The sequence below is a fragment of the Lynx canadensis genome, chromosome B4 (assembly GCF_007474595.2).
Source record: "Lynx canadensis isolate LIC74 chromosome B4, mLynCan4.pri.v2, whole genome shotgun sequence".
Taxonomy (NCBI): domain Eukaryota; kingdom Metazoa; phylum Chordata; class Mammalia; order Carnivora; family Felidae; genus Lynx; species Lynx canadensis.
Genome location: NC_044309.1, coordinates 35,075,029 through 35,102,928, shown reverse-complemented (window position 1 = coordinate 35,102,928; position 27,900 = coordinate 35,075,029). Strand labels below are relative to the sequence as shown.

Sequence of the window (27,900 nt, the reverse complement as noted above, 5' to 3'; positions counted from 1 at the left end):
TCTTTGAAATACAGCATTTATTTTACACTTACTACATGTTTCAGTTTGGACTAGCCAATTTCAAGTGCTCAAGAGCCACATGTGGCTAGTAGCTACTGCACCAGATGGGGTGGCCCTAAAAAGTCTGAGAAGATACAAAATGGCAACCCTCTAGTCTAGATTCTACAGTCCACTGATGTTGTGTGTTTAAGGAATAGCAAAGCAGGGCAATGGATTGAAAATGTCATGAAAATTATCAAAGTAGATCTGGAATTATTTCAGTCTGCTGCTAGGATTTCCACTACAGATGCAAGAAGAATGTATCTTCGTACTTTCTGCCTGATTATGGCAGCCATGATTGAATGGGAGCATACAGGAGAAAAGCATAGTAGTACAGGGGGGAAATGGAGAGGGAATTTTTGCAACTCAGAATAACTTTGTAAACAGTGAAGAGCCTGTTTTACTCTTTAAAAAGATTCTAAAATTTAAGTTTTAACAAAATGTCCTGATCATTTTCTCAGTTTAACAATGACAAATAAGACAATTTGAATTTCCAGACATTTGCAATACAGAATGATACAAAGTCATGGTTTATTTAAAAGAAATATTAGAAGAGAAACTTTAGAGGAAACTCAGCAAATTATAATCAAGTTATAATGTTCAGGCAATATTAGGGGATTCCTTTTGTAAGCCAAGTCTCCACTTTGAGGAATTAGTTATAATAACGAATTTTGCAACATTTGGGCATCATGGTTCAGAATAGGATTTAAACAGTTAGGGAACAAGTTATTTAGAAAGTCTTATGCAACTTGCAGGGATTAATCAGATAACCTGTTGGAGTTTCCAGATTTTGACTTTACAGAGTTCTGAAGTGAACCCCATGGGGTTCTAAAATCTGGAAGGACTGTCTTGCCCCATCTTCAGTGAAATGAGCAGCAAGGACAAGGCACATATATAAATTTTCCTAATCTCTGATAGTCCATTTTAAGTTACATATAGTATAAAAGAGTTAAATTTAATCATTTTCTGTGTTGCTTGTTCCCAGTTAAAGAAAAGATAGGAACTTATTCTAGCCACTAGAAAGAGCCTGAAATGTCCACCATTTTGCTGTTGTCTACTCTTCTAGATGCCTGACAAAAATTATATGCCAAGCAAACTCTTTTAGTAACACTGCCCTTTCCTCACCCCCACTTTCATCCCTGGGTCACAAGAGCTCCAGGCTCTCAAGTCTTGTCTTCAGCAAGACGTTAGTAAATCTGCATAGAGTTTGTCTCTGCTGTTCTACCAACCTATCAGTCAAATGTCCTTACCATGTGAAATGGACTGCACTAAGTACTGTGGGTCTATAGCAAAGTGTAAGACATAGTCTTTTTCCCTCAAGGATCCTGTGATCTCACTGGAGAGGCAAGAACCATATACTAAAAGATAACTGACAGTATGGGGAAATGAGAAATCATTTCTTTTGGGTAACCTTTGCTGGCTCCTCCACCCCTGGCTAGGAGGCCCTTTGGTGTGTTCCTGTGGCACCTCTGTGAAGCCTGCCTTGGTGGTAAGCAAACTCTTTCATTGCTTACAAGGGTCTTTAAGCATGAGTTTTATGCAAAGACTGTCTATTACCTATCCCATGATAGGTGTTTAATACTTATTTCCTTAATGTATAACTAAAATGAGTAATGCAGACAATAAGTGTGACAGGAGTACTAAGTCTGGGAAAACTAGAAAATTTCACCACGGAGAAGCTGGGACTTGAGCTAAGCCCTAAAGAATGGCAGGACATAGGAAGGGAAGGTCCTGGCAGTTGTGGGGACAGTCCATGTAGGTGGAAAGGCAAGAGTAAGGCCCAGAATTAGGAAAAGGTAAGGTGGATCCCAGGGTGAGTGAGCAGAACTTTCCCATGGGGATGCAATGATACAGAATTTTGAAGAAGTAGATTAGGCACATTCATATCCACCTTTCTGTCCTATATCTACATATGGGAACTTCTATTTCTAGAGTAAATGACTTTTGTGCTTAAGGGAACATGAATAGCAGGCAAATTTCTCCTCCCTATTTTATCATTTAATTTCTATATCCTCCGTGTGTATGTAAACACACAAATAAATTTACACATTCTAATAAATCATTACATTTATTATACAGTAGGAAGTGTTGCCAGGAAACCAGTTGTCAAGCAAAGCTATATTTTGAAGAGTGGGAGGTGTATAATTATCTTTAAATACTTTCTCTGGATAGTAATTACCCCCACCCCCACCCCAGCCCAAATCCATGTGACTCCCCTGAATGGATGTGCACAGGAACAGCACATTTAACAGCCACTACCCTATCCGACAGCCACTCCTTCAGCGAGTCAGGCAGTTCTAGACCCATGGGATAGGCCTGACTATGTGGTACCTCGTATCCGAAACTCGGGACAAGAGGAACTTAATCAAGTTCTCAGTATTAAACTGACTCCAAGTCCATTTTTATATACTGTAAAGAAATGCAAACCTTTCGAAACGAAAGAATTTCGAAACCTTAATTTTCTGACCCCAATGCATTTCTTCTCTATGCAGTGAATTACCCCCAAGTAGCATGTAAGTATCCCCTACAAAGAGATAGCACACACTAGAGATGGCATTCAAGTACCCATGATGAGGTAGGGTCAGATCAGAACACTATGTGATTAATTCTTCCTTCCCTCCCTGTTCTGCAAGCCAAAAACTAAGTTCTGTCTGCAGTTCTGAGGAAACAGTTCTCTTCTTAAATGTACTTCTCACTTTTCTAGTCTCCTAAGAGATTTTAACAAAGATTTGGTAACAGGATTTTCCACAGACAGTAGGTAGAAAATACAGAGTGAAAACATAAATGAAGTCAAGCTGTCTTGAAAGTCAGTTTGGGGGTGGGTGGATGAATCCATAGCAGCAAGGATCTGCATTTCTAGAAACGTAGAATACAGATGTGAATACAGATATTCATGGACTATTGTTCCAAGATGCTTCTTTGTTCCTTCCCTGCCTTCTTTATTACCCACACAGGGGCACTGCCTTCTGACTGCCTGTTGGGTCTCTCTATATACATGACCTGCAAGCACTCCAAATCTATTTCCTGAGCTGGGCGCCCCTACTTTCCCTTCATAGCAACCTCCCTGCCCAGAGCACTGCTTCTCCTTGTCTGTACCTATATTGGCTAGAGGTGCCACTCTCCAAATCACCCCAGCTAGAAGTTTTGGCTGTCTTTCCATACCTTTCTCTCTTACCTTGCACACCCAGTCAAGCTCAAAGTCCTATTGATTCTGCCTCCAAAATTGTGGAGTGTCAACTCAATGTCCTCTTTTCCATTAATAAAGCTACTGCCTTCATCATCTCCAGCCCAGATGGTCAAAAGAATATTTCTCATACTACCTCTGATCTAGAAGTTGTTTTGTTGTTTAGTTGGTTTTCTAAAATCAAATTCCATCATTCTCTCTCTGGAAATCATTAAGGTGGCCTCTGTAAGTCTCCCTCCCAGGCACTTCTCCACGATCCCCTTCCTTCTCTCCTTTGTTGCTACTGCCAGCATTTATCAAATGTTTGGTCAATGGAACTACCAAACATAGCTATGTATTTTCTCTGTATCTAATAAGGATGAAATTTGGGAAAGCTATAAACTCCTGCACCATAGAATTTAAAAATGTGAGTGACTCCTTCGTTTAATCTAGCTTAATGGTTCTCAACCATGGTTATAGATTAGAACCCTCTGGGGAGCTTTAAAAAATACCCAGCCTCCAGAGAATCAGATTTAATTGATTTGGAGTTAGAGCCTAGGTACTAGTGGGAGGTTATGATTGTTTTTTTAAGCTACCCCAGGTAATTTCATGTACAGCCAGGTTTGAGAATCATTGACAGAAGTCCCTAACCAAGAGACCAAAGGAACATTTTAAGGACCATAGCTAAGCTTCCAGGGGTCCATGTGCTGTTGTATGAACTAGTATGCAGAGATGTGTGTGTATGTATGCGTGTGTGCATGTATGCTCTTTTCTGAACAGAGGATCTAAACATTCATCAGAGTCTGAAAACATTCCATAACCCCATAAAGGCAAAGAACCTCTGATCCAGATTCAGCCCTTACACTTTACAGATGAGGCAGCATCTGGGCGAGAGACTGGGCTGGGGTCAGGGGAGAACCAAATCTGGCTCTGCCACTGTGTGATATTAATCAAGGTATTCAACCTCCATGGCCCTTAATTTACTCCTCCTCAAAATCAGGATAACACCTGCTTTTCAGGGTTATTTAAAGAATTAAAGAGAAGGCATAGAAAGTGCCTAATATGGTAACAGGCATAGATGAAGTTTCATTAATGGTAGACATTACTAGTCCTATTCCTACCATCACTACTAATAATTCTCCTAATACTTGCAATATAATTTTGAATAATGCTATTATTATAAAACAATATCTATTTATACCAGATGCAATATATGGTGTGTATATATATATATATATATATATATGGATTTTATTGATCTGCACAACAACCCTGTGAGCTTGGCCCTATTCCTGTTTTACAAATGGGAAAAATCAAAGCTTACAAGGGGCAGGGCTACACCTGAGGCCACACAAGTGACAGATCCTGGTTAACTTGACATGAAGCTTATCTGTTTGCCACCAGATTGTACTGCTCTGGTGAGGCCAAGTCCATTAAGGGAAGAAAGGAAACCACTCTGGTACCTTTCATATTGGAAAAAATCTGAATTTCACAGTCACCTCCCTCCCCATCCCTCTCTCCTTGCTCCTTTTCCAGCCGCTACTGGCGTCGGTGGAATCGGTTCTGCAGAAGAAAGTGTCGTGCTGCAGTCAAGTCTAATGTCTTCTACTGGCTTGTGATCTTCCTGGTGTTCCTCAACACACTCACCATCGCCTCAGAACATTACAACCAGCCCCACTGGCTCACGGAGGTCCAAGGTGAGAGGCAGCCCCTGGCACTATCCTGCTTTACTCTTGTTAACTTAGCCCTAAATCCCAGGGAGGGAATGGTCACAGGCACAAGGTTGATGGGAAAGTTGCCAGTGGCCGTGGCTCTTGGCAGGCACCATGCTGGAGATACCAAGGGCCTGACAGCTTGCAAGCCCCATAGTAAAATGTGCAACCTCATTATAAACAGATGTGGCTCACCTGTGTAGGCCCACACCATCTGCCTACCCCAACAGTCACCGTTGGGTCCAGGTGACAAGGACACATGCTGCCCCCTGTTTGGCTATCTCAACCCTTGGCTGCCAACTTCCCAGAATGGATTTTCAATACAATAGCCTGCAGGTGGACCTGCCAGAACGTGTGAGGATGAGGTGAGCAAAAAGCCAAGAAAGAGGACAGTAGTGGCCTGAGCACGAGGAGCTGTCCTCAATGGGCAGTTAGTACCCTTCCCTGAACCCCTAGAAGAGGACCTCCTTAGCCAGTGCCTCAGCTCCATGCCCAGGGAGTCAGGCAGACACAGGGGCTGCATTCCAGAATGCTGGGTGGTGGACAGTCTCCCAGTGTAGAGGGCAGATGGGTGACTTGGCTCCCCCTTTTGGCTGATTGGTTTGGGTAGATTACTTACCTCTCAGAACCTCACTTCTCATCTCTGAAAAGCTGCTGGGAGGAATAAAGAAGATCAGCACACAAAGCCTTTGATGCATGGTAGATCCTCGATACATATTTACTGTGACTATTACTAGATACCCCTTTCTTGTCACTTTGGCCCCAATTGTTCTGTTCTGGCAGCAACATATGGGAGAGGTGTCCTGGCTGGGAAGGGAAGCATCTGGCTTTTTCTCCAGTGGTGATAATTACTGTTTTCTTTCTCCTCCTCCCCCCTCTCCCCACTCTCACATCTGTGTTGGGATCCTACCCCCTCTCTTGAACCCACCAGACACGGCCAACAAGGCACTACTGGCCCTTTTCACTGCGGAGATGCTGCTAAAGATGTACAGCCTGGGCCTGCAGGCCTACTTTGTGTCCCTCTTCAACCGCTTTGACTGCTTCATCGTGTGTGGGGGCATTCTGGAGACCATCCTGGTGGAGACCAAGATCATGTCTCCCTTGGGCATCTCTGTGCTGAGATGTGTCCGGCTACTGCGGATATTTAAAATTACAAGGTATTTGGTTTCTCACCTCCCTTTGGACCTGGAACTCAGGTAGAAGTTCTTCCAGAAGGCAAGGGAGGCAGAAAGTCCTGGGTGGGAGAGTAGCTGCTGTTTCTTAAGAGGTCTATCCTTGGCTCATATATGATGGAGAGGAATTTTTCTTCATTTAGATGACATATCATTTATAAGTACCTTTGACCACTGCTACCAGAGACAACTCAGTGGCACAAACAAATTTGGGATTTATTTAGTTACATAAAAGAAGTATAGAGGGGCACCTGGGTGGCTCAGTCAGTTAAGCAGCTTACTCTTGATCTCAGCTCAGGTCATGACCTCACAGTTCATGAGATTGAGCCCTGTGTCGGGCTCTGCACTGATACTGTGGAGCCTACTTGGGATTCTCTCTCTCTCTCTCTCTCTCTCTCTCTCTCTCTCTTTCTGCCCCTTCCCTGCTCACATGTGTCTCTTTCTCACTCTCTCTCTCAAAATAAATAAATAAACTTTAAAAAAAAGTGCAGAAGTGGGCATCCCAGGTTAACTGAAGAAGACAGAGACCCCGTCCCCTCTGTCCTTTTTTTTTTTTTTAATGTTTATTATTTTTGAGGTGGGGGGAGGAGCAAAGAGAAAGGAAGACACAGAATTTGAAGCAGGCTCCAGGCTCTGAGCTGTCAGTACAGAGCCCAACCTGGGGCTCAAACCCACAAATGCAAAATCATGACCTGAGCCAAAGTCAGATGCTCAACTGACTGAGCCACCCAGACACCCCTCCCTGTTGTCCTTTGCTTTGACAGCCTTAGAACCACCATTCTCTGGGTCATTAGGTGGCTTTCAGAGATTGAGCCATCATGTTTGAATCAAGGCAGGGAGAAGAGAAACAGCAAGGGACCAAAGCAGACACCCATCCTGGCTGAGTCAGCCCTTCCAGAGCTCTTTGAGAGATCTTACCAAAGGATCTGTTCTCATGGTCACCCCAACTGTTCGAGAGACTGAGCAATGTGGTCTTTTTCCTGTGCATGTGCTGCTGAAAATGCAGTCCAGTTTCCTTAACTGAGTAAGGATGATGGCTATCATGGCACAGATGGCTTTCACCCCTCCTTCCTCACATTCACCCCCTCTCCGTCTGCCTGTCCATCCACCCACCCGAAGACTACAGTCTCCCCAGCTCTCGGGGTCAAGCAGTGATTCTCATGAAGAGGAGGCATAGGCGGGGGCATGGGGCCAGGCAGCATGCTCTAGGACAGTCATTTCGACTGTGCTGTGACCTATTTGAGTGGTGAAATCAATTGATTGAATCACAACCATCATTTTTAAGCAGCTTTATTGACATATAATTTACATACTATAATTCATGCCTCTAAAGTGTACAGTTCAGTGTTTTTCTGTACATTCACAGAACTTTGCAACCATCACCACAATTTAGTTTTAGAACATTTTTATCACCCCAGAAAGAAACCCATACCCACTCCTCATTCTCCCCACATTCCTCCCAGCAGCAACCAATAAAATTTACTTTCTATTTCTGTAGATTTCCCTATTCTTGACAATTTCTATAAGTGACATCATGCAGTCTGTGGTGTTTTGCGACTGGGCTTCTTTCACTTATGTAATGGTTTCAAGATTCACCCATGTTGTACCATGTGTCAGTACTTTATTCCTCTTTATGGCTGAATAATATTCCATTCTGTGGATACACATTGTGTTTATATGTTCATTCATCAGTTGATGGATATTTGGTTTATCTTTACCTTTTGGCTACTATGAATAATGCTGCTATGAATATTCATGTGTAAGTTTTTGTATGGATTTTCAGTTTCATTTCTCTTAGATATATACCTAGGACTAGAATTTTTAGGTCATCTGATAACTGCACATTTAAGATTTTGAGAAACTGCCAAACTGTTTCCAAAGAAACTGCACCATTTTGCATTCCCACTGGTGATGTATGTGGGTTCCAATTTCTTCACATTCTCATTTTCAGTGAAAGATTTAAATAGAATAGGAAACTCTCAGAAGGCCTCACATGAACATAAGCATTGTTTCTTAAAAATCTTTGAGATATATGTCTGAGTTGCAGTAGGTTGTGGTCAACCTTGAAGGGACATATCAGAAACATGTGAAAGGGAGGAGGCTCAAACTCTGACAAACCTCCTCTTTGTAAGAGTCTCTGCTTTGGGATCCCAACTGATAATAGGGCCACTGAAACCATCAGTTGTATTGTATTGGGAAAAGAGGGAGTGGGCTCAGTATCTTTCATTCAGGGATTTGAAGGTAACCATACCTGCTTGATGTGTTCTGAACATGGCTGTATGAGTAGTCAGGGCTTGCAATACTGCCCTCAGTTTGTTGTTCTCTTTATGGCTCTCTCAGCAGCCGCCAGCACACATTCCTGGGGTGCTGTCGAAGGTCAGATGAGAGAAGGCATTTAAACAGTGCCAGGCCCAGGGACACTCAGCAGCCAGAAGACTTATTATTAACCTGTTTATTATCTTTGTTGTTATTTGGAGGACGGAGAGGTGGGGCCCTGAGAGCCACCTACACATATACAGTCTCTTACTTCTGTTTCTCTCCCATGTTCCTACTATGCATCAAGCTCTGAGAGATAAGGGAAGAGAGGTATGGTATGACCTGAACCCAGGAGAAATTTAAAGTCTGGCTAGGGAGATGGAGTTTGTGCATATGAAACCATTGAAAGAAAATCTAAGACAGAATAAAATGAGCTGGCAAATGTTGGGACAAGGATGGGAATACATGCTATTAGAAGTTGGGAAAAGGAGAAAGTCCCTGGGGAATGTTTAATGTCACAGGATGGACTTCAAGGACATGCAGAATTTAAACCCACAAGTTTAATGTTCCTGAGCAAACACCTCCCTTCCCCTCACCCCAGAAAAAACTCTTTCTGTATGCCCTGAATATCTTGACATTACAGAAAACCCTTGGCTTGTTACTAAAAGTAGTAGAAATATAATAACAATTATTGTTAATATGCATCAGTACTTACTCTGTGCACCTAGTGTGGTCTGGCTTTTTTCACTTGACTCATCCTCACAATTAACTGTAAGAGAGGGTCAGAGGAGTGTACTATCATCATGATTCCCATTTTATAGATGAGGAAACTGTGGTTTAAAGATTTAAGTCACTTACCCAAGCCACACAAACTGCTCAGGGATGAATCTGGGATTAAGTAGCAGATCTGTGTCTGACCTCAGGTTCTGTGCTCCTAACCATGACCATGAACTGTGAAGTTGACTGCTGAACTGTCTTGTCTTTATCCCAGAGGTGTGCCTTAAAGGATTTTTACATATGGATTCTTGTTGGATATTTGCTGATTCTACCTGTTCCTCCTTGGGTCTGGTAAAAGCTATTTTTCACTTGGAGTTTTCAGTGCGTCCTAAATAGTTCTCAAAAGTCTATGTGTTTGGGGGTTTGTTTTTGCTTTTGTTTTTTAGATTCCTATAGAAAAGAATTCTTGTTCCTAGATATTGTCATAGAGTCTTAAAGAGATTTGACATTCATTCTATTTCTAATCAATAATTTATCTACTTCTAAGCTGAAACTATTGCCAAGAAGCCATTTTTAAAAATCTGTCTTTGTCAGAGAGCTTCCCATAGTCCCTCCAAAAGAAAGATTAGTGGTATTTCAGATCTCTGTAAAGTCTATAAACAGAATAATTTCATTATCTAATTGGAAGTTACTTTGGCAAAGGCCATCATCTTCCTGTTTTGCAAGCCTCCAACCCCTCGGGTGCTTTTGGAAAACAACATAGAGACTATAACTATGTGGGGAATCCCATGCCCCTTCTGAACCTTGTCTCCAGTATACTCCAGTGACCAAGAAAATGCCTAAAATATGGTCTGGGAGTGGACATCTGGTCTCTAGAGATGGGTCATCTTGAGATGGTCCTGTCATCAAGCAAGCATATTTCTCTATCTTCTTTTAAAACCTCTTAGAGAAAATTTTGTAGTATCTCAGTATTATTAGTATGTTAAAAAAGCATTTTTTCACAGTGCATTCTGACCCAGTGATTGTGATTCTTAGACACAGTTAAACTCAATAAGAGCTCATGAAGGACACACACCTCTAGAGATTTCGACCAGCAACTTCTAGAGAGTTCCATACTGGTAATCCAGTGACCTCACTTTGAGAAACGCTGGTCTAATTTCCTGCTGCTGTCCTTTGTCCACTTCCCTGTGCTAAAATATGGACCTTCATATACAATTGGAAACCTTAATTCTTTCATCTGCTTTCCCTTCTCTATACTGTAGCCCCTAATCATGTTATAATTGTACTTTGATAGTTCCTGACTGAGAAAACATATGATAAAGAGCTACTATGAATTCAGCAAAGTCTTTAAATAATTTTAATTTTATTAATTCCTATACACTTGTATACATTTGAAAAGTGGTAATGTACACACAAGATGACTATTTATCTAGAGTGCTGTAATGTTTGGTGTATTCATGGATTTGTGGACGCCTTCCTAAAATTCCAAGCTTCCCTTACCTCACCCAAGACCTGCACTCTGAGTTTGGAATACTGACCTAGACTAAGAACCCTCAACCATGATGTCAAGACACAATGATATGTCCAGAGCAGTTGAACAGTGCATAGCAATAATTTGTTATTATAGGAGATGAAATACCAAAGTTTATGAACAGTTAGTTTTCTAAAGAGTAAATGCAAATAAATTCAAGATTGTTCCTGTAACACCCTCACTGTTGGTCATTTGCATTCCCAAATGCTTTTATGAATGGGCAAGAATGGGCTAGAGTTACCACTCTTCATGTTACCTGAAGGGAGCAGAAGTTTTTGATATATGATGAATATGAATATGATACATGAAGAAAATGAATTTTCAGCATGGCTATTTTTGTGTATTTTGTCAAAATCTGAGAATTCATTAGAGAGTATACTGTGCGTATGAATACCATCCATCCTACATGTCTCATAAAAAAAAAAAAGAAAGAAAGAAAGACTGGGAACCCTGCACTGGACTGTAAATCAGTTGACTACTGAGTGTTAATAATATTGGGAGTGGTAAATTACCACTAAATTATGAAATAGGGAAGGCAAGATTCCTGCCTCAGTCAGAACAGAGAGGCATACATGTGGCCAAAATATTTGTCATCTTTTGATACATTACCCATGACAGTGGGCCTTCCAGCCAAGTAATAGATTGGATTCTTTCTCCTGCTTTGAGGTTTTACAGGGCTCTTGAATGTTGCCAGTTTTTAATATCAAGTATGTCTACTCTTTGTCAGTCCAGTCTGACTTATTCTACATGGAGGAAGAAAGACCTCAGTTAGACTAAATCTGGATGTGATTTCAATTTACTAATTGCATTTCATTTTTTATAAAGTTTGTTTTTAAATGCACTGAAATCCCTCCAGCCCTTGCTGTTTTCTCTCTTAAACCTTAAATCCATTTCTTTCTCCTACTGCTCCTCCCCTGTGGCTCCCTTCCCAGGCCCTGAAATGTGAGTTTGGGCTGACTCAGCATAGACAGATTTACAGATGAATCATGACCACATATGGGCTCCATAGAGCCCCAAGGTAAGAGCCTTTTGCAAATTCTCCAGGCTCTAAATGTCTCCATTTTCAACTGCCAGAATCTGACCATGAGCATCAGATCCACCTCCACACTGCCCTGACCCTCCCCACTCTAGCCCTCCTCTTCTCAGGACACCATGGAGGCTCTGAGCTCCTTACGGACCATTATTAAAGAGATATGTTTGGCATCTGCCCAGTTCCCAGGCCAGAGTCTATGAAGAAGGCAGCTCAGACTCAAGAGCCTGCTCACTGCCTTCAGCATGAAGGGTGGTTATTCTCTGGAATGGTGACTGGCTGGTATTATCTACTGGGGATTAAGAAGACCCAGATGAGGATGACTTGAATGTGTTCCTTCCCGAACCCTGACACATCTGGTACAGGGGCCCACTAGTGAACACTGAGTAGCTCTGCGGTCCAGGAGCTCAGAGGAGCACAATTCCAAGGCAATCCCAAGATGAAGACCAGATGACCTTGCCAGCATGACAGGGTTACATTCCCCTACTGGGAATGTATTCTCAGTGCAACCAAGGCCTCTTATGCAAACAGAGAAGACAAGACCTTTGAACTTGTTATCCAAGGCAGGGTTTGACTCTAAAGCAAAACACATAAACTGTGCATTCTCCTAGAATGGAAGGGGCAGAGGTAGATATCAGCAGGAACTAAACTGGTAGATTTGGCCTTGAGCTCCAAGCTGTCCCAGACCCTGACCACGATAGTATAGAATTCTCTGGCTCTTCCTGGACCAGCACATACCTAGTTCAGCCTCCTACCTCACTAATCCTTGCAGGCTCTATTGTGTCTTACAGAACCAGAGGCCAAATTTACTGAAGGGCTAGTCCTTGTACACCCACCTTGTACATCCCTGTGGCAAAGCTGAGCTTCCTCCTTGAATGAACCTTCTGTGCTTCGCCCAGTTATCTTATGTGACCTGCATTTCTCCTCCCTTCCTTAGGAATAGTGTATAGAAGCCTCATACCACACAGATTCACCACATGAAGTTTGCTTTATAAATACTCTACCAACAATAGATCACTACCACCAACACTGAGAGGAGTTTTATTTTGGAGAGGGTTGGGGTGTTTTTACCCCTCAGGACAAGAAGAGTTGGGACAGGTATAAATTTAGCTATGAACCTCTCTGGAACAGAGAGGAAGTAGGGTGGAGCATTTTCAAAGCACCCTAAAGCTATTAGTACTGTTATTTTGAAGGTCTTTTATTTATAGCAGGCTCGATGCTCTCCTCCATACCTAGACTGTAAAGAACCCTGCCCTGAGCTATTTGAAGCAAAAGTTCACAAGATGAAAGTTCCAGTTCAAGCAAGGTTCAGGCCACTTTCTGCCACTAAAGATAAGGGAGAAGTCCACAGGGCCCAAACAGACTTAGCAGAAAGAATGATGGAGATACAATACCCCTGAACACATGGTGGTCATTTAAGCCAAGAGAGGCAGAGGGGAAAGTTAGCAAAAGTGAAGCCATAGTCAGCAAGTGAAAGAATTTAGGTAACAAAGAAATTGTCTGGATCAGAAAACCCTCACGTGCACCCTACTTTAAAGAGAGAACAGTGGGCTAGGTTGTATGGAGGATGGGGTGGGCAAAGACACACTTTGTAGAGAATGATTTAGAGCCACAGGAGAATTGAAAAGTTGAAAGGATGACCATAGCCAGTGGAGTGTCTGAGGATGGTGGGGTGGAGGGAGGGGAGTCTTTAAAGCTGGGCATGTGCATCTGGGGCTGTGAATCCCCAAATACAGAATGAGACTTCTGTGTATGTGGATGTGTGTGTGCACTGTTCTGAAGACGAGATGCTCAGTTTTCCTGTCTCTCTATGAGGCCCGGACATTAAATAGTTTGTTCTGCTGCTGCTCACCTTTCTCCAAAGATGTTCATTTTTGGTGACTGTGTGTGCTTCAGCGGTTTTAATTGATTAGGATAAAACCCTCAGATGATTGCTAATATGCCACTAACTCTTTTAGTTTTTATGTCTAGAAGCTAATGTATCTAAAAATGAGAGTGATTCTGAGACCTGAGGCATCGTCTGATCTGCATGTCATGGTGATAACAGCCACCAAGAATCAAATTGACATTAAGGAAGAGAGAGCTTCAGGACTTGCATGGCTGCCAGCATTTCATTTAAATGCTACTTCATGTCACCCTTCCCAGAGGCTGCCACCTATCACCTACAATTCTCATTGATATCAGTGGTAATGAGGCCCCCGCCCTATCTGCTGCTATCAGCCAAGGCGTGGGAGGCTCCAAAATCCAGCTCTTCTCTGACCCCTAATTGTGTTCTTTGCCACATCAGTTCAGCAGTCCCTTTGTCTCAGTCCTTTAGAGAGCACATAAAACGTCTCCAACCATGTGCACATTAGGGATGGACACCTTCTGTTCAGCAAGCTGTATGCCCCTCGTAATGCCAGACTACTGGCACCAGCTCTCCTCCCTTAATTCTGCTCCAAAGGAACAGAAAGTACAGGTGGCAAGCCAGCTACAGGGCAGACCCCACCTTGCCCCTATTGAATGGAAAGCAACTGGAAGTTGAAGATAAACAGCATAAACAGCCATTTGTTTCTTTGTCTTCACTGTGTCTTAACTGTGTGACTGGTCCTAAATGCATTATCTTTTCAGTCTGGGTGTTTTTCATGAGGAAGGTAGGATGCCATCAGTTTATCTGGTTGCAGTTTGTCCCTTAAAGTCTGGTTCAAGCCCTTCAACCCACAACCATTGGTTTTCAGCCACCAGGATGGGAGTTCTTCCACAAAGGAGACACATGTTCACAGAACTCTTTGGGAAATCCTACTGCAAGGGTCTCAAAGCCATAACAACCCTATCTTCTATACATAATCAACTTTATACATAATCACTTTCAACCCTATACATAATCACTTTTTTCTTTTTTTGTTAAGATATAATTGGCATATATATTAGCCATTCTATATAACATTATATTAGTTTCAGGTGTACATAATGATTCGATATTTGTATACATTGCACAGTGATCCCCACAATAAATCTAGTTAACGTCTGTCACCCTAAATAGTTTCAAATTTTGTGTGTGTGATGAGGATTTTTTAAATTTACTCTCTTAGAAGCTTTCAAGTATACGATACAGTATGATTAACTATAGTTACCATGCTATCCATTCCATCCCCAGACTTATTATAACTGGAAGTGTGTAAATTTGACCCCCTTCATCCAGTTTGCACATCCCCCAACCCCAATCACCTATCTATTCCCTTAATACATAATAGTTGGACTTAATGTCAGGCAGTGGAATAGTCAGGAATCTCAAAAACTCTACCCATGAACTTAGGGAAGTTATAGGAAAAGAAATGATGTGAGAGAGGTGTTTTCAGGCAAAGTATGTTTGACTTAAGTACATGTGTGAGAGGCCACCACCACCCCACCCCTTCTCCTGACACACATACACAGAACTATCTTGTAATCCCATGTCCCTTGCTTTCCCCTCCAGTAAGTATAAATGTGTCACATTTATAGTAAGATTCATTCGTTCATTCAACAAAATATTCATTGATCACCTCCTTTGACTAGCCATTGTTCTAAGCACTAAGGATACAAACAAAGCAAGTGAATTCCCTGCTCTCATGGACATTACATTCTCATGGCAAGTGGTAATGAGTATATTAAATAGTGGGAATGGGAGATAGATGTGGTCAAGGGAGGACCACTGTAGTGAGGGGACATTTGAACAGAGGCCTGCAGGGACTGAAGAAGTGAGCCACACAGAGTTCTGGCGGAAACCTCTGTATACAGCAGAAAAACAGGGACCAGGGCAGGAGTATGCATGGAGGCTGGGGGAGCAGCGGGGGACCAGTGGGCTGGAGCAAAAGTGGTGGGGAGAGTGGGAAGAGATGAGGTCACTGAGGCAGTAGAGGCCAATTCCGCATGATCTGTTAGGCCTTCCAATGGGAAGCAAGAGCATGAAGCAGTTTTGAGGTTTAATGTGACTTACATTTAACAGGGCCTCCCGCTGCAGTGGTGTGGAGTACATAGATGATTGTGTACTTCCCATTGCATGGTGTCAGGAAGTATGTAGCATCAGTTTGTCTCGTTATTGGTGATTCTAAGTGTAGAAACTTGGTTAAGTGGGTATCTGCCAGATTTCTCCACTGTTGAGGTACCCTTTCCCTTTATGATTAATAAGTAATCTATGGAGTGATATTTTGAGAGTATGTGAATACCCTACTCCCCAGTGACCTTTCACCTAGTGGTTTTAGCATCCATGATGATCATTACTGAATTCGTTGCTAATGCTAAATGGTTATTTTTTTAATTTTATTTATTTATTTTGAGAGAGAGAGAGAGAGAGCGGGGAAGGGTCAGAGAGAGAGGAAGAGAATCCTAAGCAGGCTCCATGCTGTCAGCACAGAACCTAATACACAGGGCTTGATCCCACGAACCCACGAGATCATGACCTGAGCCAAAATCAAGAGTTGGCCTCTTAACCAACTGAGCCACCCAGGTGCCCCCAAAATGGTGATTTTCTGATTCTATCGTTCATTCATACATTTGTGTTATCCATTTGACATATTCTATAAAGGAAACCTCTACCTCCTTTTTTAAATATCAATAGATTTACATTGTTTTTCAGTATGTTATAATCCATTACTATCAATTAAAAAAAAGTATGGTGGAGCGCCTGGGTGGCTCAGTCAGTTAAGCATCTGACTTCAGCTCAGGTCATGATCTCGCAGTTTGTGGATTTGAGTCCCCACATCAGTCTCTGTGCTGACAGCTCAGAGCCTGGAGCCTGCTTCAGATTCTGTGTCTCCCTCTCTCTGCCCCTCTCCTGCTTGTGCTCTGTCTCTCTCTGCCTCTCAAAAATAAATAAATGGTAAAAAAAAAAAAAAAAAAAAAAGTATGGTGCATTTGAGAGCTTTTTACCTGAGATGCATATAGTGTGGAGAAAGGCTGCAGGGAGCAAGTGTTGAACAGGGAAACCTGTCAGGATGTGGGATTGCTGGCTCGGCTGGTGACAGAGTATGGGAAGTGGCCAGATTCAGGCTTTGCTTGGAATATGGGACCACAGAGCTTGCTGATGTGGGGTCAAGAGAGACTTCAGGATGACTGAAAGTGTTGTGTCTTGGGCCAGAAACTATGGGAGATGATGGGGTTGGAGCTCTGTCATTCCACACATCTCATGTTGTGAGCCCATCCCTGGCTGACCAAGAGAAGTGCAGACTTTCCCTGGATACCTCGAGGGACATGGGGAAGCGTGAGAAGAGTCCTCACTTTTAGTCAAACACTCTGCCCTTTTCCTGCCCCTCTGACCATTACAGCCCCATACCTGCTCCACTGCTGGCCCCCCAGGGCACTCACTATCTGCCATCTTTCATGCCCAATGTTTCCAAAGAGTTCTTCTCCACTAGATGACTCATTTTGTTTCTCTACCACAGCCTCCACTTTCCCAGAACTCCAGGCACTCCTCCCACATCCCATTTCCTCTCTTCCTCCCGCCTGCTCCACTCCACCAAACCTCTGTCCAGTCAGGGGCCTCCTTGTCTGGCTTCCCATTGGGTCCCCATGGCTGTCACACACCTCTGAATCTCAGTTGTGAGCCTGGTTTGAGTTATTTCCCTCATGTCCATGTGCCTCATGAAAATTAAGGCTTCAACCTTCTTTGACCATAAAGGCTTTTCCAGAATATTCCATGACAGTTGAACACACAGGAGAGCTCTAGGGGGCTCTGTGACCTTAATCCATATATACTCTTCCCTCTGATACAGCTGGAAAATCTTGTTATAAATATGCTCTAAAGTTACTGGTTCCTAAATACCAGTCTACTGACAAGTTTTGGAGTGGTAGAATGAAAATCACTCAAGTCCCAGCACCAGAGATTATGATTTCATGGTTCCAGGGTGAGGCCTGGGAATCAGTATATACAAAATGACCAAACTCCTCTGCAGTTTCCTCTCCAGTGTGGGAACACTGCTCTAAATGTAAGAAGGGCAGGTATCCTAGCCCCAGAGAGGTTCTCTTACTTCTGGCTTTAAGCAGAGCAAATATTACAATCTCTAGCCTATTGGGGTGACAGGCAGTCTCTCACAGTAATACTAGGTTGGACAGAATTTATCTGAGGACATGGGGTGCCTGGGTGGCGCAGTCGGTTAAGCGTCCGACTTCAGCCAGGTCACGATCTCGCGGTCCGTGAGTTCGAGCCCCGCGTCGGGCTCTGGGCTGATGGCTCAGAGCCTGGAGCCTGTTTCCGATTCTGTGTCTCCCTCTCTCTCTGCACCTCCCCCGTTCATGCTCTGTCTCTCTCTGTCGCAAAAATAAATAAACGTTGAAAAAAAAAATATTTTAAAAAAAAGAATTTATCTGAGGACAAAGATGGGGAGAATGGAAGAAAAAAACTTCTGATCTTTGCCTTCAAGAACTCAGAGCCTATTTGGAGGAGATGAGACTGTCACAAATGAAAAACACTGAAGAGCATTTATAGAACAGATACAAATAAATGTATATTCATATTCTGCAAACAGAGGAAGAATGGCTGGCAGGCAAAATAGAGGTAGAGAACGGCTGAATTTGTGAAGGAGAAAGGAGCATTAAAGACGCCAGGCTGGAAAGAAGTTCACGTTTACATCCAAACTGTTGGCCCATCTGCTTCTTTCACCTAATATGGAACTATTCTCTGGAGAGAAGTACCCAAGCTGGGGGTGCAGCTATGAGGCTATAATGGGGGTGGTTTGCATGTCACTCTTTTAAGCAGCAAAAGCAATTCACTACATGTATTGCTAATAAGCTGGGAATGCCTTAAGTGGAGGCAGTCAAGACTGTGACCTGGAAGGCAGACAGGCCAGAGGTGGAGCTAAGGAAGTGAGATTTCTCAGTTGCACATGCTCCAGTTAGAGGCTGTGTTCTTTTTGCTACAGTGCATTTCCTTATCGTGACAGGCCCAAGCTTCATCCAGCAGCCATTAGCAACCCACACCCACACCCCTTTTCCAAGAGGAAGGGATTTTCCCAAGGCTATAATGAAGAACCTCTGTATTTACAGTGGAGAAAAGGACTGTGACTATAATGACTGGGAGCCTCCTCTCCAAGGAGCCCCATCTCTTCCCAGAAAGACCTCCCTGCCTTACTCATAGACCTCTTTGGTTTCTGGTAACCCAGGAGTTCCTAAACTTCCCTGCTTATCAGAATCATCTGGAATGCTTGTCAAAAATATAAGTTTCTGAGCCCCAAACTATAGCTATTGAATGAGAATCTCCAGAAGAGACTTTTTAAAAAACCAAATCTTTGGACAGGGTAAATCTGGGAAACCTCACTAAACCTTGTACCCTCTCTTAGGGGTGCCTGGGCTGAGGGCAGCATTCTTGGGAAAAAAAATTAATGTGTTTTTCTGTCTAAAGACTGCTAGTGATAACAGTAATTATTAACCTTTATCAACTGTGTGCCAGGCACTATACTAGGGTGTTTTTTTTTAAGAGTAGGAATTATTTTTTTTCCAGTTTTATTGAGGAATAATTGGCACACATCACTGTATAAACTTAAGGCATATAGCATGATGGTTTGATTTACATATATTAGGAAATGATTACCACAGTAAGTTTAGTTAACATGTGTCATCTTATATAGATACAATAAAAATAAAAGGAAAAAATTCCCTCCTTTTGATGAGAATTCTTAGGATCTTCTCTGAACAACTTTCTGGTATATCAGTGTCAACCATAGTCATCATGCTGTACGTTACATCATCATGTACAGGTCATCATGACCTATTTATCTCATAACTGGAAGTTTGTACCTTTTGACAACTTCATCTAATTCTCCCCCCCTCTGCCCTCTGCCTGTGGTAACCACAAATCTGATCTCTTTCTTCTACAAGTTAGGTAATTTTTTGCTTTCTTGTTTTGCTTTTAGATTCTACATAAAAATGAAATCATGCAGTATTTGTCTTTCTCTGTCTGACTTATTTCACTTAGTGTAATGTCCTCAAGTCCATCCATGTTGTCATAAATGATATGATTTCCTCTTTTTTATGGATGAATAATATTCCAGTGTGTATGTATTATATACACCACAAGTTCTTTGTCCATTCATCCATCAATAGACACTTGGGTTGTTTCCGTATCTTGGCTATTGTAAATAATGCTGCAATGAACATGGGGGCACAGATATCTTTTTCAGTTAGTGTTTTCATTTCCTTTGGATATATTCCCAGAAGTGGAATTGCTGAATCATATGGTGGTTGATTTTCAATTTTTTTGAGGAACTTCCATGCTGTTTTCCATAGTAGCTGCACCAATTTACATTCCCACCAACAGTGCACAGGGTTCTCTTTTCTCCACATCCTTGCCAACACTTGTTACCTCTTGTCTTTTTGATGATGGCCATTCTAACAGGTGTGAGATGATACCTCACTGTGGTTTTAATTTGCATTTCCTTGATGGCTGGTGATGTTAAGCATCTTTTCTTGTACTTGATGGCCATTCATATATCTTCTTTGTAAAAATGTCTATTCAGGTCCTGTGTCAAATTTTTGAATTGGATTATTTGGGGCTTTGCTTTTTGGTCATTTCGTTTTGTTTTTGCTTTTGAGTTGCCTGTGTTCTTTATATATTTGGATATCAACGCCTTATCAGATATATGTTTGCAAATATTTTTTTCCTGTTTCATAGGTTGTCTTTTCACTTTGTTGATGGTTTATTTTGCTGACCAGAAGCTTTTTTAGTTTGATGTAGTCCCACTTGTTTAGTCTTTATTTTGTTGTTTGGAGAGCTGCTTTTCTTTCCTCATGTAATATTCCCAATTGCTACTGTTGTCTCTATTTTCTTGGATGATGAGGTAAATAGAAGGGAAGTTATGTGACTTGCCCAACTGCAACTAGCAGGTAGCAACTTGTGGAGTTAGACTGGAACTCAGGCTTCTCACTTCTTAGTTCCCTCTATTTGCCATTACACATTACTGATCCTGGAACATTGAATTAACTAGCTCCACACTCTAACTGTGAGCTTACCAGCCCAGTTCACACCACCACCACTATAGGAATGAAGGGGCAAAAGGAGTTATAATTTATCTTAAAATTTCTAGTGGATGCGTGAATGAGGAGTGATGTTAAGGAAAGCATAGAAAAAGGATGCTAATCTCCCTCATGCTGGTCCTCAGGTACTGGAACTCCTTAAGCAACCTGGTGGCATCCTTGCTGAATTCTGTGCGCTCCATTGCCTCCCTGCTGCTACTCCTCTTCCTCTTCATCATCATCTTCTCCCTCCTGGGGATGCAGCTCTTTGGAGGAAAGTTCAACTTTGATGAGATGCAGACTCGGAGGAGCACATTTGATAACTTTCCTCAGTCCCTCCTCACCGTGTTTCAGGTATGGACTCTTCTCTGCTGGGATTATGAGCGGGAGGGTGGTTGAGTGGCAGGGTTGAGTTTGGGTGGGAAGATGGAGTCTTGAAAAGGTGGTGGAAAGCTTCACCCTTACACTGGGCAGCCAAAGCCAGCCTAGATCAGTCATGGAGGGACCATGCCCAGTTGAGTCCTGAGTTCTTGTAGTTCCCCCTACCCTCAGTCCCCCATGGAATTCCACTGTTGTATGAACCACTGGGGTAAAAAAATCTAAATGAGTAGTTTAAAAACTCTTGCTTAACCACAGAAACTTCAGATAAATTCTGCAGGAAAGCCCAAAGTATAAACAAAGGAAAGCAGACTGCCTTAATTGGGAGAGGAGAGGGTGATGGGGCTCCGTCTTTCCTACCCACCATTCTTGCCCCTTGTTACTCTTTCAATGAATACATTCACATTTGCAAAAGGGCCCTGAGGAATGGCTGATGGCAGCCATCTTGTGCACTGCATGTGAGTAGAAAGAGATGCTTTGACCAGGAACGCCTTTCAGTCACTTCTCAAATAATATCATGCCAGTGCACTTTGTCTAAGTATAGGGTCAAACTTGCCCAGGTCAGTAGTTCAGAGCCCCTGGGAGGAAAACTGGGGGCCAAGAGGAGGGAAAGAGGTGGAAAAGAGATTTTAGACATTTTTGTTAACATAGTGGGGCAGGGCAGGGGAGTTTTGGGGTTTGCTGTTGGTCTAACGCTGTGTCCCTTATTGGTGGGAATGTGTCATTCAGATCCTGACCGGGGAGGACTGGAATTCGGTGATGTATGATGGGATCATGGCTTATGGCGGCCCCTCTTTTCCAGGGATGTTAGTCTGTATTTACTTCATCATCCTCTTCATCTGTGGAAACTGTATCCTTTGCTCCTGCCTCCCCGCCCCTGCCGCCTCACCCTCCCTCAGCCTGCAGCACGATGCCAAATACGTGTGCCCAGCAGGCCCTGACTTGGGGTTGAAAACTGTGGTTGCCCATCCACAGGGCCCCCAGGCAAGCAGGGGAAAGGTGTGCTCTGGGAAGAAAACGTTTCCTGTCCCAGAACCACCTTAACTGTGGAGGCAGGTCTTGGTGAAAGCCTGGCTCTTTGGCATAGGCGGGGATGTAAGTTCATATTCCTGAACCAGTTTGGGCTGCAGTGTTGCCTGACTCCAGGAGGCACGATCTCATTGTAGTCTAGGTGAACAACGCCCCCTGGTGTTGTGCATGTACAGCTACTCACATAGATTCCAATGTGAACACACTTGGAGTTGGGCTCCAATGCCTTGGGCTATTGCTGCTGGAGGTAGGAAATGCAGTTAAGGGGGACTGAGCCATCATTCTTGAAATGACCTTCATCTCTCCTCCCTATTTTCTGCTCAGTATCCCTCCCTCTGAAGCCACTCTCCAGGACTTTAGTCACAGGCAAAGCTGGACAGGCTTCACCAAGCAGACCTGACAGGTCCTTGCTGATCCAGGCCATGGGCAGCCTTCCAGGGACTCAAGCTGCAGGCGGTATTCTCTCCTGCTGGTCAAAACCCCAAGAGGGTTGTGTGCAGAGGCAGATGGTAAAGTAGAAGCAGCTCTGGCCCAAGATTCGGGTTTAAATCATAGTTTAATGTAGTGCCCAAGGCATGAACATTGATGCTGACAGACAGGCTTCACCTTTTCCCAACTGGGTGATCTCCAGCAAACTAAAGGTTCTCTACCTCAGTGTCTGTAAAATGGGGTGATGAAACATTACTGCCTACTACTTAAGGGATCATGATGAAGTTTAATGAGATAATTTATGCAAAGCCCCTCCCCCACCTGCCACAGCGCCAGGGGACCAAGGGCAGGTGCACAGTAAGATCCTTGGTCAAGCCCTTCACCTCTGTGGGTTGTGGCTTTCCTATATGTGAAATTGTGTGATTATCTGGGTGCCTGGGGGTGGAGGTTAGACTTAACAATATTAAGACCCCTTTCATCTATACTTTCTTTGATTCTGCAATCCTCTGACCCACAGTGTTTCTGTTCAAGGTTAGGGATGAGGGCAAGAAGGAAAGGGCAAATGACTACTTCATTTAGGAGTTTCCAAGATTCAGCCAGCTCCAGCTGGACACTGCAAGGGTCTTTGTATGTGCAGGCTCAGATTAAGAGTTGGCAGAGATATCAGGCCGCCTCCTCAGTGCCCAGTTTTAATGAACCACTCTTAAGAGCATTCTGCATTCTGCTAGAAACAATGCTGTTTATAATGTCAGTTACAGCCAGTCATCTCAGTAGGGAAACCAATAATGAAACCCAGCAATTAAAGAGGAAGGCAGGCTTGCTGCCTCACTCCCTGCCCACTCCACCCTGCAAGCTATCCTGCTCTTGACCCCTTAGAAAACTCCTAGTAGCTAGTAGGGTAATGGGGAGGGAGAGGTGTGGAGGAGGGACACTACTGGGCTCTGAACTCCTCACAGTGAGTCACCACTGAGCTCACTCTATGAGGAAGTCTACCCCTGCATGTCTTGCACCCTCCCTGCCCCCTGTGCCCACCAAATACCCCAAGGCCAAGGGTCATTTTCTTTAAGAATGGACACAAACAGATATCCTACTGAATGTGTTCTTGGCGATTGCTGTGGACAACCTGGCTGATGCTGAGAGCCTCACATCTGCCCAAAAGGAGGAGGAAGAAGAGAAGGAGAGAAAGAAGCTGGCCAGGTAATCCTCTAAGCTTACCTAGACCCAAAGCCCCAGGGTCCCAGTTCTGGAATGCCATTCCCATTAGTGATAAAGAGAGGCTTTGGTGCTGGCCTCTGTCAGCCATCCCTCCTAGAGGGCACTGGGTTTGAGGCTTCACAGTAAGCTTCACACAACTTTCTCTACTATTTATTAGGTATTGCCCTAAAGTGGGGAACATTGTGAATTATAGTATTTGTGAAGGTATTCTATTTCCCACCTGTCTAAGAAGTTGGGGGATTCTCTTTTGAGAAGGAAGGTCATGATAGGTGGTGGGAATGAAGGATGGGTAGAGGAGGAAGGCAGCCGCTTAGAGGGGAAATGCAATTCTAGCTGAGTGATAACTTTTCGCTGTTTTATAAATCATTGCCAGCGTTAAGAAAACAAGATAAGGCCCTGCATTGTCTTCTGTCATTGTCTAGATGGGACTGTCATACGCCACACATCTGCTGGATACCAAGCAGAGTTTTCTAGGAACCAATCCTGAATCAGATCCAGAATCTTTCTCTGATTCAGACATAGACTAGAGCAACTGAGAAGCTGAAATAGTCCAACTAAGTACAAGACAGAGCAAAGTGTGGCCTGGTGCCTGGATGGAGGGCCCAGCCCAACAGCATCTGTGATTGAGTGACACATGCCATGTGCCCTGGGTAAAGGATGATGGACATAGGCCCAGGGAATCTGCTCCCACTAGTCCCCAGAAGACCACAGGGTAGTTGATTTTTTCATGTGTCCTGTCATTCAGTAAACATCCCTTTAATTTTTCTACCTGCTGACCGGCCAGGACTGCCAGCCCAGAGAAGAAGCAAGAGATAATGGAAAAGCCAGCTGTGGAGGAAACCAAGGAGGAGAAAATTGAGCTGAAATCCATTACAGCTGATGGAGAGTCCCCACCCACCACCAAGGTAAGAAGCCATCTTATTCCAGGAGCTGAGAGGGCCATTGCTGGGGGAAGGAGGGCAAAGCCTTCCCAGACCACCCATGCAAATGAGGGAGGAAGGAAGAAAAGAGACTCAGTGGAACAAAGCCCATGAAGATGGACCAGAAACACTAGGAATGTGAAGAGAAGGCAGACTGGTTGAATTCCAGCCTTCTGTCGATGTCTTGAAGGATATATACAAGATAATAAGGATATACTTTTGAGTCAACAGCTCAACCACTAACCGTGATACAATTTCAAGGCTGTAAGCCTCTCAAACAATGGAATGTCTCTAACTGGATTCTTCCTCCTTCTCTCCTTTGGCTGCCTAGATCAACATGGATGACCTCCAGCCCAATGAAAATGAAGATAAGAGTCCCTACCCCAACCCAGAAAATACAGGTACCATTCCCACTGCCTAACTCTGAGGTTGGGAGGTTGGGGGTAGAGAGCCAAGTTCTAAAGCCACATGGAACTACCTATGTATTAGGATCAATGGCTCCAGTTTCCCTCTACAAGCACCTTGCACTGATAAATGCCTTTTGTCTCTGTAGTTAGGCATTACCAATCATCATCCAGAGGAGAACTTTGCTCCTGGCTTCCTCGTAATAACAATATAACATTAAACAAATTGTGTTTGAGCAGTGCTGATTCTATGACTTTTGGAAGGGGGATTCTATATACATTTAAGGTTTTATTATATCCTATGCTGTAAAATCATTAACTTATATAATTTATTAATATAACATATGTTGCAGTGTTACGCTCACTTAATAGTAAATCCCGACTCTGCCTTGTCCTTACTCAGGAGGCAGTGCTGAGTACAAGGACAGCTGCCACCACAGATGTCCCACTTGTTGCTTTGTCAAATGCTTTCATTTATTACAATAAGAGCTCTTACCAACTCAGCCTTCTCATCTTCTGATACATAGATTGGCAGGCAGTCTCCTTTGAGAGGGCTTAATGTCAGAGGTCCTTAGACCTCCCTCCAGAATTCCCTTGTCTGCTTCATGAAACTCTACATCCTGTACAAACCCTCTGTTCACCTTCCTTTTACCTAGAAGTGCAGCTATTATTACCAGCTTCAAACTTGCAGTCAACTGCACACAATCGAGGGACTGTTGTTTTACTGACATTTCCTTCTCTGTGCAGGTTAAGCTACATCTGGGTTGGTAACCACATTAAGTGGCTAAAAACCTTCTACATTTATGAGCAAAGCTAGGTTTTCCTTTTGGCCTTCTCCCCACCAGTTCTCTGCTGGCTTGTCTGCAAAGACGCTGGTGGCCATCTTCCATTTTCCTTAGGAAGCAGGTTTTCTGTGGTCATTCCACCCTCACTCACATCCTGCCTCAAGGGAAGGAGGATTCGATTTCCTGGGGATTGGACAGAAGGAAGAACAAGAAGGGTGTTTCCATATGCTGGGCACTAAACCTTCCGAAGTCTGAAAGCTCTCTGGGTGGGAATTCTTACAGAATTTCAAAGACAGACTAGACATGTTGACCAAATGCAATGGGGAATCCTGTCTTAGTCCTGAATCAACAAATTAACTCTTAAATGACATTTTTTAGATAATTGGAGGGAAATTGAATATGGACTGGAAACTAAGGATTTAAAGTAGTTTTTGTTCATTTTGTTACTGTAGTGATGTTGTCGTAGTTCTAGCTTATACGTATTGAAGTGTGTATGTCTGGAGTCTAGAATGTTTAGAAGCTCCCTTAAAATACTCCAGCAACTCCTGGTGAAGCTGGGTGTGGAGGTTTGCCACACAAGTCTCTCTACTTGTGTGTATATTTTTAAAGTTTAAAAAGAAAAACAGTGATAAAAGAAATCCCTCTGAGTCCTGGGCAGAGCTGGCCCAGGTCCCCCTGCACACAGCATACAGGGGCAGAGAGTGGGCTTGAGGGTCCTTTCACAATGCACCCAGCTGCAGGCAGGCCCAGGCCTGCTCCTTCTACCGGGCAGGGGGCAGCCACACATATGCCAATAATCTCCAGTTTCATCCATCTAAATATACTCATGGCTTTTCTCTTCTTTGATGCTCTATGACATCAAAGAGAAAAAGGCCAGTGGAAAAAAGATTAATGAAAACATTGTCACCTTATTGGCCACCATTGAAATGTCTCTCTGTTGACCCAGCTTTGAGGATTCCTGGAATGGTTTTGCTTTTAAACTGAAAAGCTATTCCCACACTCTGCTAATTCCTCACGATTCTTTAGGTTTTATAGAGTGTCCTTTCACTAGTCATGTGGCCACTGTTCTCTAGCCTGCTCCAGACCCAGACCTTCCCAGGTTTCTCACAGGCATCTCATACAGCTGTGTTGGTCTGTAGACAGTGGAGGCTGTCCTGCCTCAGCCACTGCCACTCTCAGGCTGTGAAGATCAGCCCCTGTGGCCCCCTTGTTTGTTCTCCATCCCTAATTTCCATTTTCTTGCCCAAGAGTGGTGTGCTCTTACAACTGGTGGCTCCACATGTTCCCCCTCACTCCAAGGAACCAGCTTCTGCTTCCCAGCTCCTCCTTCCCCTGTCTCTGCAGGTCACCTCTTGGACCCTAATCCCAGGTGCAACAGAAGTCCCCAAAGACTCCTCCCCAGGTCACTTGGCCTGCTGTCTTTGTTCTTGTCAATCTTTCATTCCACAGGCTCTTCTCTCCTCTGAACCGTAAAAGGCAAAGAACCTGATCTGCCTCTGCTGTGTCTGCTTCACAAAGATACCCTTTGGGAGGCAGCAGTGGTGAACACTGCACCTGCCCCACTTGCAGCCAGACTCCCAGAGAGAGAAGGGGCAGGGCCAAAGAATATTCTCACACCCTCCTCCTGCCCCACTTCTCACTGGGGTACACCTGTGCCTATACCCCATCCCCAGGATGCTGTGCATGCTTGTCCAGGCTGCACCCAAGCATTTGTGCTGAAGCAGCTGAGGGGGGCTGAGCTCCAGCCTACACTCCCCTAGCAGGGGCCTCTGTCCTTATGTGAACACCCAGCAGAGTGGGGCCTGCTTCTGATTCACACAAAGTGCTAACTGGCCAGCAGTGGAGCATCAGTCCTTCCCTCCCTGTTTAAGCCCCAAAACTCAACAGTTGGTTTAAGCCTCCCTGCTTAGTATACACTAGATTTTAGAAATCTCTACTCACCCAGGAAATGTGCCAAGTTGTGCTTTTACTTAACCAACTCTTTTTTTTTAATATGAAATTTATTGTCAGATTGGTTTCCATACAACACCCAGTGCTCATCCCAAAATGTGCCCTCCTCAATACCCATCACCCACCCTCCCCTCCCTTCCACCCCCCATCAACCCTCAGTTTGTTCTCAGTTTTTAAGAGTCTCTTATGCTTTGGCTCTCTCCCTC

At 43.7% G+C, this 27,900-nt stretch overlaps 1 protein-coding gene across 11 annotated transcripts in view; it reads left to right on the top strand.

Annotated features, from left to right (window-relative positions):
- Positions 1–27,900, top strand: part of CACNA1C (calcium voltage-gated channel subunit alpha1 C) — a 664,692-nt gene that overhangs the window by 528,624 nt on the left and 108,168 nt on the right. For all 11 annotated transcript variants that reach the window (XM_032593890.1, XM_032593889.1, XM_032593891.1 and 8 more), the window contains exons 12-18: positions 4,739–4,899; positions 5,846–6,071; positions 20,731–20,938; positions 21,692–21,812; positions 23,503–23,617; positions 24,420–24,540; positions 24,887–24,956. In XM_032593890.1, the coding sequence (XP_032449781.1) occupies positions 4,739–4,899; positions 5,846–6,071; positions 20,731–20,938; positions 21,692–21,812; positions 23,503–23,617; positions 24,420–24,540; positions 24,887–24,956 (1,022 nt within the window). The remainder of the gene's footprint in view (positions 1–4,738; positions 4,900–5,845; positions 6,072–20,730; positions 20,939–21,691; positions 21,813–23,502; positions 23,618–24,419; positions 24,541–24,886; positions 24,957–27,900) is intronic.